General features: G+C 43.1%; 1 protein-coding gene across 1 annotated transcript in view; it reads left to right on the top strand.

The window, feature by feature from the left end:
- The window catches only part of AFF3 (ALF transcription elongation factor 3), a 287,605-nt gene that overhangs the window by 198,337 nt on the left and 71,541 nt on the right, over positions 1-17,727 (top strand). Inside the window, exon 8 of the mRNA XM_063126273.1 lies at positions 2,820-2,871. Coding sequence (XP_062982343.1) covers positions 2,820-2,871 — 52 coding nt within the window. The remainder of the gene's footprint in view (positions 1-2,819; positions 2,872-17,727) is intronic.

Here is a 17,727-nt window from a genome sequence, read left to right on the forward strand (position 1 = left end):
GATGTGCTATTATTTTGGCAACATAGACCTTTACCGTGGGTTCGACTAAGTGGTGTCCCTTTGTATAATACAGCTTTTTAATAGGGCCCAAGAGGCGACTGCTAGAGGTTGAAATTGCTTTAATGTGGGCATGCCACAGGGTGTTCTCCGAGAAGTGAAGACCCAGGTATTTGAAAGAGCGTGTCTGCTCGATAACTTGTCCATCTAAGATCCATCTATGATGAACGTGTCTCTTAGCAAATACCACAACCTTAGTCTTGTTGTAATTGACAGTTAGGCCCTCTTGTTTGCAATACCCTCCAAGTTGTGTAAGTAATCTCCTCATACCCACTTGAGTTAGTGAAATGAGGGCCATGTCATCGGCATAAAGCAAGGCTGGAACCTTCATCTTTCCAATTGTGGGAGGGGAAAAAGTAGGGGCATAGAGTTTTTGAGTTATATCATTAATATAAAGATTAAATAATAGCGGGGCCAGAATACAGCCTTGCTTGACTCCTTTTGATGTCAAGATGGGATCAGAGAGGGAGCCTGCTATACCATACTGGATTTTAATGTCTGTATTGGAGTATAGGCGCTGTATAAGGGAGAGGTGGCGCTTCTCGATTGATAAAGCCTGCAGCTTATTCCACAGCCTCTGTCGGTCTATGGAATCAAAAGCAGAGGCGAGGTCTACAAAAGCAACATACAACTTCCTTGGCGGATTATTTGCATACTTTTGTATTAGGTAATTCAGAACAAAGCACTGGTCGATTGTACTATGACCCTTACGGAAGCCAGCCTGTAGTGGGGAGAGGATATGAAACTCCTCAACCCATTGTTCTAATTTCTCCAATAGGTGCCTTGCGTACAATTTGGCGGGAACATCAAGCAAACTTATCAGGCGGTAATTGTTAGGGTCCTGAACGTTACCTTTCTTATGTATTGGGACCACCACACTAGATGTCCAACCTCTTGGGAGAGTACCTGTTAAATCAATTGATGTAAAAAGTGCTGCCAAAATTGGGCACCACCAGGATGGATTTAGGCGGAAAATTTCAGGTGGCAACATGTCCCCTCCCGGGGCCCTTCCGCTAGTTAGTTGGCCAATAAGACTAATAATTTCCCTTTCTGTAACTGTGGGCCAGGTATTCTGTGCATCTAAGGGCAAACCATCCTCCAGTTCGCTTTGAGCCAACTGGGTTGTATCTGAGGATGAGAACAGATTGCCAAAGTGTTCCACCCACCTTTCCGTTGGGATTTGTCCTGCTACCGCAGGTTTAAAATTTTTTAGACCCCTGGCCACCATGTGCCAGAATCGTTTTCCATTGCGTTCTGTAGCAGCTTGTCCTAAATCCTTCCAGAAGGCGGTTGCAAAGCTCACTTTTTTCCACCTCAATAACATCTTATATTCACCCCTCTGCATCAAATGCCTTCTGGTGTTATCCTCTGATTTGTCTCTCCTCAAGGACCTAGCCGACTTTACCAGAGCTTGTTTGGCTTTCCTGGCTTCTGCATCAAACCATGAATATACATGTTGGTTCGTTCTTAAATGTCCAGACCTTACCAAGAAGGGCCGCATATTATCCACTAGGGCCTGGTATAGGCCCAGGGAGTTATCAGGATTATTAATGATCAAGTCCCTATCCTCCATCATATTCGTGCTGTCTAATAATTGCTTTATTTCTTCCATCAGCATTGGGGTCCATCTAAGACGTCTCTCACCTATACATGTAGCCTGTAGGGGATGTTGAGCAGTGGGCTGTTTCCCACCCCCTGGGCATTCCACCTCGGCTATCAATGCTCGTGTACATAAATCTGTCATTCTTTATATGAAAAAGCTCTGCCTGATGCCTGAGCAACACCTGGCAAAAATGTGCTTTTTGGACCTACAGGACAGGGAGGGATGGGTGCGTACTGGTAGAAGTCTGATGTCATCCTATTCACCTCTCTCAGTCACAACCTTACATGCCCTACCTGTTCGCCAAATCCGTGATATAATATTCAATAATGATATTGGGATCGACCTTGAACAGGTTAGGAAATGTAAGTTGGCCATCTGGTATCCTAAGTTCAAGCAGGACCACAAAATGGCTTCATATCTCAAGGAATTAACCTTTTTCCCTGTCAGGCAAGCGTTTACACAATTAAGATTTCAACAGATGCCTACGGAACTCCTGAAGGGGAGATATGGTAACTGTCCCGTAAATGAGCGTTTATGCATATGTGGAGCAGGCCAAGTTGAGGACTTGGCTCATTATGTTCTTCACTGCCGCCTTTATAAATCACCTCGGACCAAATTCATCCTCCCCTTTCTAAACTTCCTTGAAGGCCACACGGAAGAGTTCAAAATCAGGTGGTTGCTGGCAGACACAGACAACTTTGTAAGCTACAGGGTGGCCCTATTTGCCCTAGCAGCATTAAAGTTAAGGAGCGCTTTTATGGCAGGTCTGGATTCTGACCTTGGGTAAGGTAGACAATAAAACAAAGAGTACGGCGATTGATTTAAGATAACGTGTTTTATTGCTGCTCTATTTTGCTTAATGTGTTAACTTGTCCTACCGTTTCAACAGTTTTAATCAGATTAATGTTTTCATGTTTTCATGTTTAATGTTTAAATGTTTTAATGTTTTATGATGTTGTGATGGCCATTGGCTACAAACAATAAAGAATGATTGATTGATAATTCTAAGTGTATGTCTTTCGCACTAGGCTCCAGTTGGTGGATCTTGGTTCTAGGAAAAAACAAAGTAGATCCCACCAGCCTGATGTCTGCCCACTTGTGGTCTAGATTATATCCCTACTGGACTTAAATGTAGATCTTTTATTATCCTTTTTTCCAGAATGTTAGAAGATGACCTCAAGTTGAGCAGTGATGAAGAGGAGAATGACCAGGTGAGAAGATTAATGTTTTATGTAACATGTGCATGATCTAATGCTATAGAAATGCTCCAGTATATTTGTGATTACTCACTTAAAGTTTTATTAAAAGCAGTTCATATACATCCGATGTTGCCACTTAGTAATGGATGTGATTCTTTGTGTAGAGTTATAGCTCATGAGTGCAGATTCATTTTCACTTCCAGGATATTCTTCACACATTTTCCTTGGATAAACGCTGCTGGAACATATAGTTAACATCAACACAGCTCCATTGAAAACAATGGTACCAAGTCAGAGGCTCAGAGGCAAGGCCTGAGATTTGTGCCAAGCTTGGGGAAGGCAAGACTAACTGACCAAAAAACGCCAGAGCTTATTTTGGGCCAGGGCACACCCCTAGTATCTGATTCCAATGTGAAATCTTAACCGTGGAACATGTGAGGAAAGAATAGTTTTTTAAAATCCCTTGAAAATATTCAGATTGCATTTCCTTCACCATTGTGGAGACTGGCCCAAGCATCATAGAGGGCCTTAAAACTGAGGAGTCTGGTCTGATTTTGAATCAGAGAGGGATGATTTAGACAGCAGTATTATAGTAGAAACGTCAAGCTCTGGGGACCTGGCACTGCCTGAGTCTGCAACTGATTACATGATGATGGAGAGTGTAGCTGCAAGATAAGGCTTCATGTCATACCCATGATTTAGGGCCCAAGATGGTGGGAACCAGAGGGCGAGTGGATTCTGAGGAGGAGATGAGATTGGGTATGTCAGCCAGGGTGAAATGTCAAATCAAGATGAAGAGCAGTGATGCCCCTTACAGAGTTCTCTGCATTTACAGGCTAAAGGTTCAGAAGAGAGGTGTTAACTTGACCCAGGGCCATAGAGGCAGCTCAGGCAGCGGCCTAGGGTGCCAAGCAAAGGAGGGTGCCAAACGGCGCACCCGGAAGCCACTCTCCTAGAACGGCTTCCGGGCACGCTGTTCCATAGCCTCTGCCCGGCCCCCCAACCCCAGCATCCTGGCTTCGAAGCCAGCGCCCAGCCGGAAGCCGCTCCTGGCTTCGAGGCCAGGACACTGGAGTTGGGTGGGGCGGCAGCTTCAGAACGGCACGCCTGAAAGCCACTTCCGGGAGCGCCGTTCCGAAGCCGCTGCCCTGCCCCCCAACCCCAGCATCCTGGCTTCGAAGCCAGGAGCGGCTTCCGGCTGGGCGCTGGCTTCAAAGCCAGGACACTGGGGTGGGGGGCGGCTTCAGAACGGTGCATCTGGCTGGAAGCCGCTCACCTGCCTAGAGCGCAAAATAGTCTGGCACCGGCTAGATCTACCCTAGTATTTAAAGCAGGCGCTAGATAATGGGCTTTAAAGAGAGATAACGTCTTTTATTCTTGGATATCTACCACATCTAAATTCTCTGGTTAGTCTATGAATTATTGTCTATGATAATTTATTTGGTATCATGTTTATGTATGTCAGTCTTGTGCTGGCAAGACTGAAAGGATTTTAGTGTAAGATTGCCTTTCAGGAGTCAAGTTGAGAGGCCCCGGTTGTGAAAAAGCTGATTGTTTGTGATGTGGAGTTTAAGTGCTGTAGGCTATTTCACAAATCTTTCGATTGCTTATCTTTGTAACCTGAACTATGGAAATAAAAGCCTGAATGCAGAAAGGTCTCTCCTGTTGGATTGCCTACGGAGTCAGATAACCAAGGCCTGATGGTCAATTAGTGAAGCAGAGGAAGTTCCCATAGAGCAGCCTTCCCCAACCTGGTGCCCTTCAGATGTGTTGAATTACAATTTCCATAATTGTCAGCACCATTAGCCACCATTTTCATTAGCAATGCTGGCTAGGAATTATGGGAGTTGTAGTCCAACATTTTGATAGGGTATTAGGTTGGGGAAGGCTCCCATAGTATTGTTTCCAGATACACTTAAACTTCAGCCTCTTTTTTTCCTAGAAGTTAAGAACTTCAGAGAACAAGCCTAGCCAAGAACATGGAATTTGCAAACCAATTAAAAGAGGAAAGAAGAATTGCATGGCTATAATAGCAGAGGATATGTATGTGATAGTATAAAAAAAAAGACTCTAGAAGTTATATTCAATAAACAGGTTTAATAGATAAAAAAGAAGACACAGAAGCAGAAAATAAATTTGAGCTGATGACATATCAAGAAGCCTGCTATAATTACATTATTCACACACATTAGATAGTCCCTTAATTTTAATTACATAAATGTATTTTACCCCTTTAATTAGCATCATTTATCCAGTTAAAATTATACTTTTAATTTTACAGGCAGTGATCAGAAGATCTAATGTGTGGAAAGAAATTTTCCTGTTTGTATATTTAATTTCACCAACACAGAAAAAAAACACCTTACCTTTTTAATCCCCAATCAATATATGAAGAGCGCACAATTAACAGACCGTTGGGTAGTTAACATAAATTTGCAAGTTAAAATGATCCAGTTCCCTTTGATTTATAATGCATAAAGTAATAATTTTACCATTATCTTCTTCAGAAAATGTCTGAAGCTTTGTGTCACAGAGATGTCAATACTGTGCTTCAGATTGTTCGGAGCAGTGAATTGTGATGATTACTGCCTCTTGGTTTCCTGAAGTGTTGAATGGCACATGGAAGACCACATTATGAGTCTCTGTTCTTCAGTATAGAGGTCACTGGGCACTTTAAATCAGTCTGAGATGCATTATTAAGCAGTGATTGCTAACTATTACACAAATATCTCTCCCTTCCTTACTCACTCATTTCTTCCCCTTCCTTCTTTCCTTGTTGTCATTTTGGAATAGCAAAAAGTAGAACCTTTAAGGGGAGAAATAAACTTCTGGAGCCAGTTGTGGAATTCCCGTCCATCAATGGTCAAAGAATCTGACTGACTAGTTTACATATGTGGAAAAATAATCTAGCTTATTTTTACAACCCCAGTCTTATAGGCACTTTTCCCCCTGTGCAGGATCATGTTATTTGCCACTGAGGTTTTGTGGCTGTGAAAATTTATTGCCCACAGAGTCGATCAATCTGCATTCAGCGGCTAGGTTTGAATAAATAGAGCCATTGTGCTTGCCTGGAATATGTAACCGAAGTTCATCCAGTCTGTTTGCCTCTCACATCTCCTGAGATTCATAAAAGGCAACTCCCTGGTATGTACTCTTGGCCTCTGCCAAAGAAATTGTGAAATTGTATAAATAGACGCTAAAGAAGCAACCAGAACCATTCTTAGAGGCATGGCTCAAAAATGGAACTCCGACTGTGAGCAAAAGGAAAAGAACAGTGTATTAGTACTTTACAGTTAATAATACAAAGAAGTCATAGCAAGTGTGTGTTAAAATGTTATAATGTATCCATATGAATTGGCAAACAATTTCAGATATTGTGGGTTATGTTATGTTTGCCTGCCCTACCCTGAAAGGAAAGGACTTTGAAGTGCAGAGTGTCCCTTTTAGGAAATGACATGAACGTACAATACCTTAGTGTTCCATTAGAACGATCCATCTGGGCATTGCTTTTTGTGCATGAAACTGTTCCCACCGTTGAAAGGTATGCAACAGGTCATATGAAAAGGATATTTGAAAGGGCTAATTAGTGAATATTTAGTTATATAGTATATACTAGGATAGGAAGCCATCCTGGCAAGCAGGTGCTTCCTGCTAAAACACTATCCATGCATATATTCACCAGTAAGAAATATGTTGCCCATAGCCAATCAGGGATGCCTTATGTATAGTGTGTGTAAATAAGATTTTAATAAGATTTTAACTCAATGGGCAGAAATACCAAGGATCTGAGGCAACTAGCGATGGACAAATAACTTCCATTCATTCATAGTTTATTGTGTCATAGCAAATTTCCATTATACACAAATGCAGCAAAAGGAGAAAGGGGGGAACTATGCAATTTAGAACTCTACTAGTAGACCATTAAGAGTTGAAGAATTTTTCACATAGTCTTTGAACTTTATGGCACATATTTGTAGAGCATTGACAAGAAATTTAGATGTTCTAAAAGATACGTACTTCTCAGTATCAGACAAATAACTTCAGCTAGCAAAGATCTAATACCTATGTTTTTATATGGCACGATTACCTAAAAAAACCAAAAAAAACACCCACTTTACACACCACATTATCCCCTGATCAGGCTTCACATGCATCATAAATATGCAAGGTCTAATACCAAGTGTCAAATAGATTGTGTGGCTGCTTCCCATGCCGAGGCCAGCATCTGCAATGAGAATTAAACATGAAAGTGCTAAGAAAGTGACTAAGGGCTTTGCTAGACCTGCCGGCTTATCCCGGCAGGGAGGCGGGGCGGCAGCACGCTGACGTTAGCGCACACCGCCGCAGCTTCCAGACGCCGGACGCGCAGGGACGTCGGATCCCTGCAGCGTCCGCCATATTTTTTTTTTACTTTAAAGGGGCCGCGTGCGGCCCGAAGACTCCAGACTGGTAAGTCCTTTTTTTAAAATGGGGGGGGGGAAGGATGGCAAGGGGGGATGGCAAGGGGGGAGGGCGGGTGGGAGAGCACCGCGCACCGCCGCCCGAGCAAGCAGGCGAGCGGTGCTTGCCCGGGCCAGGCCTGGCATGGGGCGGCATTGCCCGGGCAAGCGCTGCTCGCCTGCTTGCTCGGGCGGCGGTGCGTGGCGCTCTCTCACCCGCCCTCCCCCCTTGCCACCCCCCCTTGCCATCCTTCCCCCTGCCCCTCTCTTCCCCCCCCCCGGGCCGATGAGCACAGCGCTCATATGAGCGCTGTGCCAGGTCCGCGGCTTTTCACGGCTACTCGCAAGCGAGTAGCCGCAAAAAGCCGCGGACCTTCCTGGACGTTTCGCAGCTCCAGCCTGAGGCCGGGGCTGCGAAAAAGGTGCGCCATAAGTGACTTTGCTTATGGCGCGTTGGAGGAGGCCTCAGTGCGGCCTGGGCCCGGATTCCTCTGTGCGTCATGTGGACACACAGCAGGGAAACCGGGTCTCAAGGCGCGCTAAGGCCTCGTCTAGCAAGGCCCCAAATAATCCACGTAACCTCAGCATAACAGTCGTTATAGATAAGATGCAAATCCTGGCCATGGAGAAGTAATTTTTCAGCAACAACCACATAACATGTATTTCATGTGAGCTGGAACTCTATGGGTCCAAGTGTGGTTGTACATACTGCGCAGCCCACAAAACAATAGATGTGAGTTTATAACGATTTTAAAAAGCATTCAGATTTTATCAAATAGTTGTTGAGGCATTTTAAAATAAGATAAAAATAGGATATGCTGCCAGCATAATATTACACATGTAGTTTGAAGTGGTGGTGGAATCAGGCTCCCTTCCAAGGCTAAGTGAGAATATCAGAGGTCTAAAGGGACATGGAAAGCATCCGGCAGGCAGGAGCAAGTCTGCAAGCAGGAAGGACGAAGGCAGCAGCAGGAAGAGATTATGGGAACAACCACAAAGCTAACCTCTTGCTCACGTAAAAGCAGAAAGCATCCAAAGCATCCTTACCCAACCTGGTTCCCCTCCATATGTTTTGGACTAAAACTCCCAGCATTCCTGACCATTGGTCATGCTGGCTGGGACTTCTTGAAATTGAAATCCAAAGCATCTGGAAGGCAGCATGTTGGGGATGGCTGATCTAGAGGTAGCCAGAGACAGCAGAAGGAACCAATAAGCAGCCCAAGTCCCTGGTGGAGCAGCAGGGGAAATCAACACACCTATCTGCCCAGGGAAAACCACTGAGTATTGATAGATAATCTCCTATTAAAACAGAAGTATAAAGGAGAAAAACAGAATCATATAGAAACAAACGTACCAAAATAATGTGGAATAAGTGTATCTATTAAATTAAAGAATATATATTATATTGGAGGCATGGTTTGCTATTGTGTGCATCTTTTAAAAACTTTAAATAGCAGCAACTGTGGCAAAGGGAAGGGTTTTTAACTTTTCCCCAATGCTATATTCCTGGGGGGGAAATACCGCCAATGTGGTGTAGTAGCTAAAGTGTCAGACTAGGAGTCGGGAGATCTGGGTTCTAGTCCCCACTTGGCCATGGAAGCTCACTGGGTGACTTTGGGCCAGTCACAAACTCTCAGCCCAGCCCACCTCACAGGGTTGTTGTTGTGAGGATAAAATGGAGAGGAGGAGGAGGAGGAGGATTATGAATGCTGCCTTGGGTTCCTTGGAGGAAAAAAGGTGGGATATAAATGCAATAATAAATAAATAAATAAAAATACCGCCTTCCTCGAAGCTGCTATTCAGCATAGAAGGAAAGCTGCTATTTGGCACCCATTGCAGCTCCCCTCCCAACCATATAGTTGGGGGGTGGAATAATTGACCAGACTTAGAGTGACCATATGAAAAGGAGGACTGGGCTCTTATATCTTTAACAGTTGCATAGAAAAGGGAATTTCAGTAGGTGTCATTTTTATGCACATAGCACCTGGTGAAATTCCTTCTTCATCACAACAGTTAAAGCTGAAGGGGCCCTGCCCTCTTTTGTATCAGGTCACTCCAGTATAACTCCTTCAGCTTTAACTGTTGTGATGAAGAGGGAATTTCACCAGGTGCTGCATGCATACAAATGTTCCAAGTATGGGAGTAAAGGCTGACCTACCTTCCCCATGGGCCAGCATCCTGATCCTGGTCACACACACACTCATACACACACACCTGCAGCTGCTATTTTATACTGTATATATCATGCAACGCCAAGCAACATAATGTAATCTAACATGTAGTTTGAGCCTAACTTACATTTCTAAGCTTTTAAATATATCAGAAATATTGAAGGGGTTATTAAACCACGTGTGTGTGTGTGTGTGTGTGTGTGTGTGTGTGTGTGTGTGTGTGTGTTTTAAAGTATAGGAGAAATACTGCTGAGGATGTTAAAGTTCCCCTCATCACCTAAACCTTGGCTCTCCCTAAAGACATATTATCTGATGTAACTCCCCAGGATGAAGTATTTTAAATCTCAGCATTGCCAAGCCAGATTAGCTATGACAGCTTTCATTAATAGAGTCTTAGCTGCAATGCATCTAAAATTGGCTAACAAGATTTTAATAGAAGATGAAGTTTAATGATCGTATTTAATGATCTCAGCAGCCACTGCCCTTTGCAGCAGATGCTCATTATTTTTAAAAGCCTCCTTGTGTGACTATCGCTGTATGGCCGTGCCCCAAAGAAACAGTGCAAAGACGTGTGCTGTAGTGCTGTGTGTAGAACACAAAGAGGCTTGATTTGAATGTGTTTAATTGAGACAAGGTCAAGTGTATATTCCATAATAATGACATTGAAAATTCTATGCTTATCATAAATTATGAAAAATTAGCACTTGGATAGTTTTGGAAAGGGGAAGGAATACGGGAAGGGCGGATAGGCTGGTTCACCAAGCACTACCACTGTCCAATCCCATGCACCACTGTGAGCCACCCTGAATTGAGCAGGACTTGCAGGAGAGCATTGTTTGATACATGCGCCCAGGGGCAAGGGACCAGCCAGGAAAGTGGGTGGGAAGAAACGGCTGTGTAGAATAGAAGGTAACTAGTTGACTTGATGATTGGTTGACCTGCACAGAGCCTTTTCCTTCCAGTGTCTTATCTGCTTAGCAAGACTTGCCTATGCTTTTCTCTGTAACCAGACAACAGCACTGGCCACACTTTTTAGCAAGCGTGCCACGACTCAAGTTCCAAGTATGGGATAGAGCCACTCTAGTGTGCACAAGGTCATGTGGCCCCTTCGTTCGCAAGCATTTGGCAAGTTGTCAACATCTCTTTTTTTTCTTTTTTGCCTAGGTTTTCATTTGATTGAAACATTTCTCTCCCTTGCTAATTAAGTGGTGGCTATTTTATTATGACCTTGATTTAATTATATTTTAATTGGTTTGTTCGTGGTTCACATGAACAAACCATGAAGGGATTAAGAGACACCTACAGTTAAAAGTAACCCAGTCAAAGTTTAGTTATTGCTCAGAAAGGAAGTCTTCAGCTGTTATACTTAACAAAATGTTCAGGGTTTGAATGGAGCTCTACATGCTGAAGTAGAGTGGCCAATCCATAGAAAGTATTGGTGAACACTTGGTGGTGTAGATGTTTGGTGCTATGGCAAATGCATAGAATTGAGGTGCGGGCTGAATGGTCCACAATTGGTTTTATCATTCCTTCTATTTCCAATGTCCAGACTGCGAGTGCCATTGCCTGTGTAACCAAGACATAAACATACACGCGCGCACACACACACATACCAGAAGTATATGCAGGATTAGACGAACCCCAAGCTTTACAGAAGTACAACAAATCTGTAGGGGAGGAAACCCCCCAAAACAGCCCAATGAGGAGTGAGAATGCTCAGTTTCCATGGTAAGAAAATGGAAAAACAGGTGGGAGGGGGGAATAGAATGGAGTATAAGGCAAGAAGACATAGCTGACTGACAGAACAGAAGCACTTCATGCTGCAATATTTTGTTGCAGGTTCCACTTGTATTCTAACTGCTTTAATTGTAAGCTGCTTTGTGGAACTGGCTTAGTGCTGAAAAGCAGCCTATAAATAAACAAACATGCGTTTCTTCTTCCCCCTTACCCCAGTGCCTTGGTTCTGGCTCTTTAGTCCATTACATTTTTTAAATCACTAGGTAAATCGATAAGCTGATATACCCCTCCTATGGTAGTGTTGAAAGGGGTTGCTAATATTATCAAATTGGTTGAAACACTTGCATATTCATTCATCTAGCTCAGTGGTTCTCATCCTTCCTAATGCCGCGACCCTTTAATACAGTTCCTCATGTTGTGGTGACCCCCAACCATAAAATTATTTTCATTCTTCTCTACATGATCCATTGTCATGGGCTGGTTTGCTAATGAAAATAATGCATAACAATAGCTTTAATAATACAAAAGATGATACATGACATAGTTCAGTCAATACAGTTTCCTAAGACCATCGGAAATATGTGTTTTCCGATGGTCTTAGGCGACCCCTGTGAAAGGGTCATTCGACCCCCAAAGGGGTCCCGACCCACAGGTTGAGAACCGCTGATCTAGCTTGTAGTACCTGGCCTCTATATTAAGATTTTGAGCTGTCTTTGGCTATTATGATATGCAGGGTATCTCTGCCTCAGCAGTTCCTTTCAGTTTGTTCTATGCACTGCTGTAGCCTAATTACATTGAAGCTGTTCTCTGTTCAATCCCAATTACAGTGAAGGCATTTAATTTCCTCTTTGATTTCCTTTCACCAGCAGATTGCAACTTGTGACACTTTTTGGGTAGTTTGTTTTACCAACACTGAAACCTGAATATCTGTTGATTATGTTCCCAAGGCCTGGCTTGTTGCAATAAAGGCTGCTGATAGAAGATGCAATCGCTAGAGAACAAGAATTAGAAAATTATTACTGCTGTTAGAATACTTGTTTTGTCTCATAGGCTTGAGGTACAGCTAGACTCTTTCTTGAATGATTAATAGGCTAAGGGGAAATCAATGGACTTAGCCCTGAATGGATCTATATTCACTAATATGGAGTATGGGGGGGGGGGGGGGATGGAGAAGATCCTATATCTTACCATTTATGGCAATTGAAGCCAAACAGTTAACCCAGAATTCTTTGCCTTGTTTTTCAGGCCATCGATGCAATTTTTCTTTGCTGTTTCTAGCACTGCAATATAGTTAAAATTCATTTGGGTAGATTCTCAACCCTTGCTCACATACAATAGCAACTTTCATGAAAGGAATGTTATTGATTTCAGATAAAGATACTGATCCAGCTATAAACAGAGATTCCAGGAGCCAGGTTTTGGTCAAATATGTGGCTCTACTATTTCTTATCTGCAATATAAATATCATCGTATATTCTATTTCCATTGTGGAGGAGAGAATGCCAAGTCTTATGTAGCCAACTCGGCAATAGTCACACAAAACAGGGAGTAGACTTGGGGAATACCAGGGACATGCAGAAGCAGAAAACATCTGGCGAGAACCCCCCAGAAGTTTAAAAAGGCTCTTCCCCCTCCCCCCAAAAACAACCCAGTAGAAACATTCTGTGCATCTCTGCCCCTCTGCTCTGAAGCAGCTATTCTGGGCTTGTGCAGGGGAATGAGGAATGCATTCCATTTCCTTTACGTGTCAGGGATTGGGTTTCCCATTGAAGCAAAGCCCTGCTACCTCTTTCCCTAGAGGGAATGGCTTCCTCCCCATCACAGGACTTGGAAAAGGAGAAGACATGGGATCTGACAGCTTTCACCTTCGCCTCACAGTTTTCACATGAGGGAGAGAAAGCCTTTGCCCTGTCGCCCAACGTCGGAGTGCCTTTGCAGGGTAGAGAAAGACTCTCTGCCCTGCAGAGCAGTGGGAGCCTGGTCTGACTGCTTACCCCTCCCTTCACAGCTGGAGGGGAGCAGAGCCAGCCTGACCATACTTGCCACCCACCAGAGAGAAAAAGTCAACTGTGCACCAGCCCAGCCAGATGCCAGCTGTGGAGCACCTGGTTGCCAGCTGGTCGACAGCCACCCATTCACTACTCATTCACTCTCCCACCCACCTGTTCACTCAGTCTGGGCAATCTCCTGCTTCTGGAGGGAGTGCTTTGAAGGCTACCCTCCCCTAGACACAGATACACACAACAGTTTGTTGCAGTGCCCTACTTGTTCCCTCTATTTCTGATGTTCCTAGGTGAGTGCCATCATTGTTGAAGCCAAAATGGTACCTTAGAAGAAAAACTAAGAGGGGGAACCACAAAAACAATCCAATGAGGACTGAATAAGCTGAGTAGCCGTAGAATGCTGACTAACTCTGTGGTGGGGGAATAGTAAATTGGGTTGGAGCAAGATTGGAATGGAATATCATGAAAGACGCCATGGTTGGCTGGCTGGAACAATGAATGGGAGCACTCAACACTGCAATCTTGTTTGGCCCATTTCTTAGAATATAAAGAAAGCCGATGTCATTGTTGCTCCATCCAGTGTTGTCCTTTGTTCTTAATAACTATAATAGAAACAAACAAATTGCACTGCAGTGGTTATAGTGGCAACTAATATTTAACAAGTTTTATCTGGTTGTTGTTGTTGTTGTTGTTGTTGTTTTAAAACTACTTGCTACCAATAAAGGTACTGCAGAGTTGCTTCACTGTTCTTGGCTCCCAGGGCAATAAACAGTGAATATGATGCCTCATGACGATTCTCATGCTGACCAAGCCCCATTGCTAAAGTCTGCAGCCTTGGGAGTTGGTCCCAGTGGTGGTGCAAAGGGTTCCCCACTATGCCAGTGATAGGGTCTTTAGGGTGGTCCCATGAGGTGCAATCTTGGTGTTGTCAAATTGACAAAACAGAAATGGCCAATGAGAAATTTCCAGGAGTGGTGATATGAATTAATTAAATAAAATGTACAAACAGTTGTCCACTGTCAAATTGTCAAAATGGAAATGGCTAATGTGAAATTTCCAGAACAAGTGATATTAATTATAAATAAAATGTACAAACACTGCAACAAGTTGACGAACAAGCTAATAATGTGATTAAGATATAGTAAAATAGACATTTAACCAACATGTAGAGAGACTAAAGATGTTTTCTAAAGGTGCAAATTAACCTACATAGAGGGGGAAATGCATCATCTATACCTTAATAAGCAATCAGCTTGTAACTAAACATAAATCTGCACAGAGCATAATTTCAGGGATAATTGACTCATTTGACACATCTGAACCCCACTGCAACGAGAGTGAATACAGGCAGTCCATGTCAGAGAAGGAGTCTTGTCAGCCACACAACTCTGTACCATCTCACACATTTTGCAGGGATATTTTTCCTACACTTCTTTTTTTTAATTTAAAATATATTTTCTATACATGTAGTCAACATATACAACAAATTATAGTGATCTGTAACATACACTTCACAGAAGAACTGAGATACTGGAGTCTGCTGAATTCTAGAGTGTATGGTTTTTAATCTTCCTACCAAAGACTGTAGAGGTTTGAATTAAAACAGAAAAACAGAGGGAAACAAAACAGGTTAACGATAATAAGGGAAAGGTATAAATACGTACATGCTGCTCACAATATACTACCATCTGTTCAATCTCTCAGTATGAACAACGGGCAGGCCAATGACAAAAGTGCTTGGAGATTATCATCATGAAGTACATCAGAGTGCCTGTTAGGACACCCTTGATGGGCCAGCATCAAGGGTAGGCATGGATGGGCCCCTGCCAAGGGCCCACACCCCAACAAGAGCAGGAGCCCACTTGACTTGCGTCTCTTTTTCACCACTGAAACCTGCTTGTCTACCTGCCTCTCTCTCTGGGCCAGACAACAGTCATGGCGACAACGAACAGCAACAGATGTCACTGCCGACTTTCTTGATTTCACGATCAGATCTTTGCAAAGGTTCTCTTTGGGGATTGTGGAGCTGATTGTTACTTCTGAGTAACATGTCTAAATAATAACAATAACTAGGAGAACCTGTTTTCTTTGGCCTGATTTCAGAAAATGCAGCCAAAATGGGTCTGAAAAGGCCTACCAATACCCGGTGCCACTCAACAAGAACAGCTGCCTCTCCCCCACCTTTTTGTGCTACTTAAATGAGATTGTGTGGGGTGTAGAAGTCTCCAGCAAGGATGCTGGTCTTAAGGAGGCTTGAACAGTGCCATGCATTTTCAGTGTATCCAGGACGATCAGGCATTATGGGAAATATAGTCCTTTTGATGCCAAACCATCCTGGATGCTCCCTAATCTTTTCCTAACATAGTTGGGTCTCTCTTTCTCTCTCTCTCCTGCTGCCTTCTTCTCTTAAGTAATGTAAAGTGTGGATGGCAAGGAGGGCCCTATCTATTTCAAATCAGATGTAGAGAGTTCTTCCTGTCACCAATAATTGATTATGATGACTAGTGATGGACAGATCTCCAAACATCTGATTCGGTATGTGCCTTCAAAAATAGATTATGGTTAAATAAGCTTATGTATAATACATCTTAGATCAAAAATGCCAATTAGAGGTCATGTTTTTGTGGCACCTGCCCACACTTGCATTTCAGGTCTGTAGTGCACAACCAGAATTGCCGGAATGTTCCCTGGAAAATCAAGATATTTATTTTCCAGGATTCCTCTCAGCCAAAACAAGTTTCCTGACAGGTTAAAGTGGATGGTGGGATATGCAAGCTACAGTCCATCTCCCTTCCTGTAATTTGCAATGTTCACATGTGGACATTGAGAGTAAAACCATAATTTTGTACTGTGAATGAAATGGAACATAGGGAGACCATTAGAAGAGTGTTGGCACAGAACTGGGGAGATCCAGGTTCAGTGTCCTTGACTGACCTTGGGCCTGTCACTAGTCTAGTTCCCTTGGTGAAGATAAAATTGGAAGGGGATAATAATATGCGCCACCTTATGCTCTTTGGATGTAATAAAAAAGTAATAAATAAACATAGCAAACAGGTGACAGTCCTCTGTTTCGTAATGCACTTCTTTGTACTAACTCTTTATTTCAAGGTGAGGGAAACATTCTAGATTGCATTTATTTGTTTGCCCTTATCTAGTCCATGAATGACATCAGGCAACAATTTAGAACCGTAAGAGCTTCCTTGGATTTAAATGGAAAGGAGAGATAGAGTTGGGTGTCATCAGCATAATGGTAGCACAGAACTCCAGACAGTCCCTCCCAGCAGTTTCATGTATATGGTAAATATGGAGGCTAAGATGGAATCCTGAAAGACACCACAGACCAACAGCCCTGGTGCCAAACAGGAATCACCCAGCACCATTTTCTGAGATCAATACTCCAAGAAGGACCAGTGACTCCCAGTTCCAATACCTCCTAGTTCCAGTGACTCCCAGTCCCACATCAGACAGATGCCTCGGAAGGATACTATGGTTGATGGTATTGAAAGCCGCTGAAAGGTCCAGCAGAACCAACAGGGGCAACAATGCTCATATCCAGTTCCTGGCGTAGTTCATCCACCAAGGTGACCAAAGTAGTCTCTGTCCCATAACCAGGCCTGAAGCCAGATTGAAGTGGCTATCCATCTCATCCAGAAATCCCAGGAGCTGAGAAGCCACCACCTGCTCCAGCACCTTGGCCAAAAATGGAATATTATGGACCAGCTGGAAATTATCCAATACAGTGGGATTCAGGAAGGTTTTTTTTAAAACAAAGGTCTTACCACTGCCTCCTTTAGGCGAGTTAAAACCAAGGCCAAGATTGTAGCCCAGATGATCATAACATTAAGGATATCCAGTTATTTACTGAAATGAAGAAATCCCTGTCAGTACTTTCTATGCGACTCATTTCCCCAAAAGAAATAGGAAGCTAGTTTACTGATTGAACCTGAATGTCCTATTGAATTTGAGAGGCTATGATTGTTATTCCAGAAGTTAACATACTAACATACCACCTTCAGTAGGCAACAACTGAGAGGTAAAGTATCAATGGATCATTCATCTGCCTGCAGCAGAGTCAAAACTTGCCAGGAACGAATCACAACAGTGCCTTAGAAAGCCTGCAGCAGTTCTTGCACAGTTTGCTAAATGAACAATTCTGTAACTACAGATGATTCCAGGGGACCCCAACCTGTGATGTCTGTTTCCATGAAAGAATGGGAGGAAACTAATGGTAAAAGAGATGGTGGGAAGGAAGGGAATTAATTCCTGCAAGATTTTTTTAAAAAGTCCTCTGAATGGGATCGTTCAGATTTAAAGGTCTGTGCAGTGCTTTAACAGTTCTCTGATTTTATGGCATACTTAACAAAGTGTTATTACTTGTTGTAGATGGAAAATATCCATATGACTTTGGGCTTACTGCTACTTGTTAATGCTTTAAAATTTGGACATGTGACAAGAATGTGTGTGACACATTTTTTTAAAGTGTGGACTAAGCTCATATTTTAAAAGTCAGAGGATAAA

The sequence above is a fragment of the Elgaria multicarinata genome, chromosome 5 (genome assembly GCF_023053635.1).
Source record: "Elgaria multicarinata webbii isolate HBS135686 ecotype San Diego chromosome 5, rElgMul1.1.pri, whole genome shotgun sequence".
Lineage (NCBI taxonomy): Eukaryota > Metazoa > Chordata > Lepidosauria > Squamata > Anguidae > Elgaria > Elgaria multicarinata.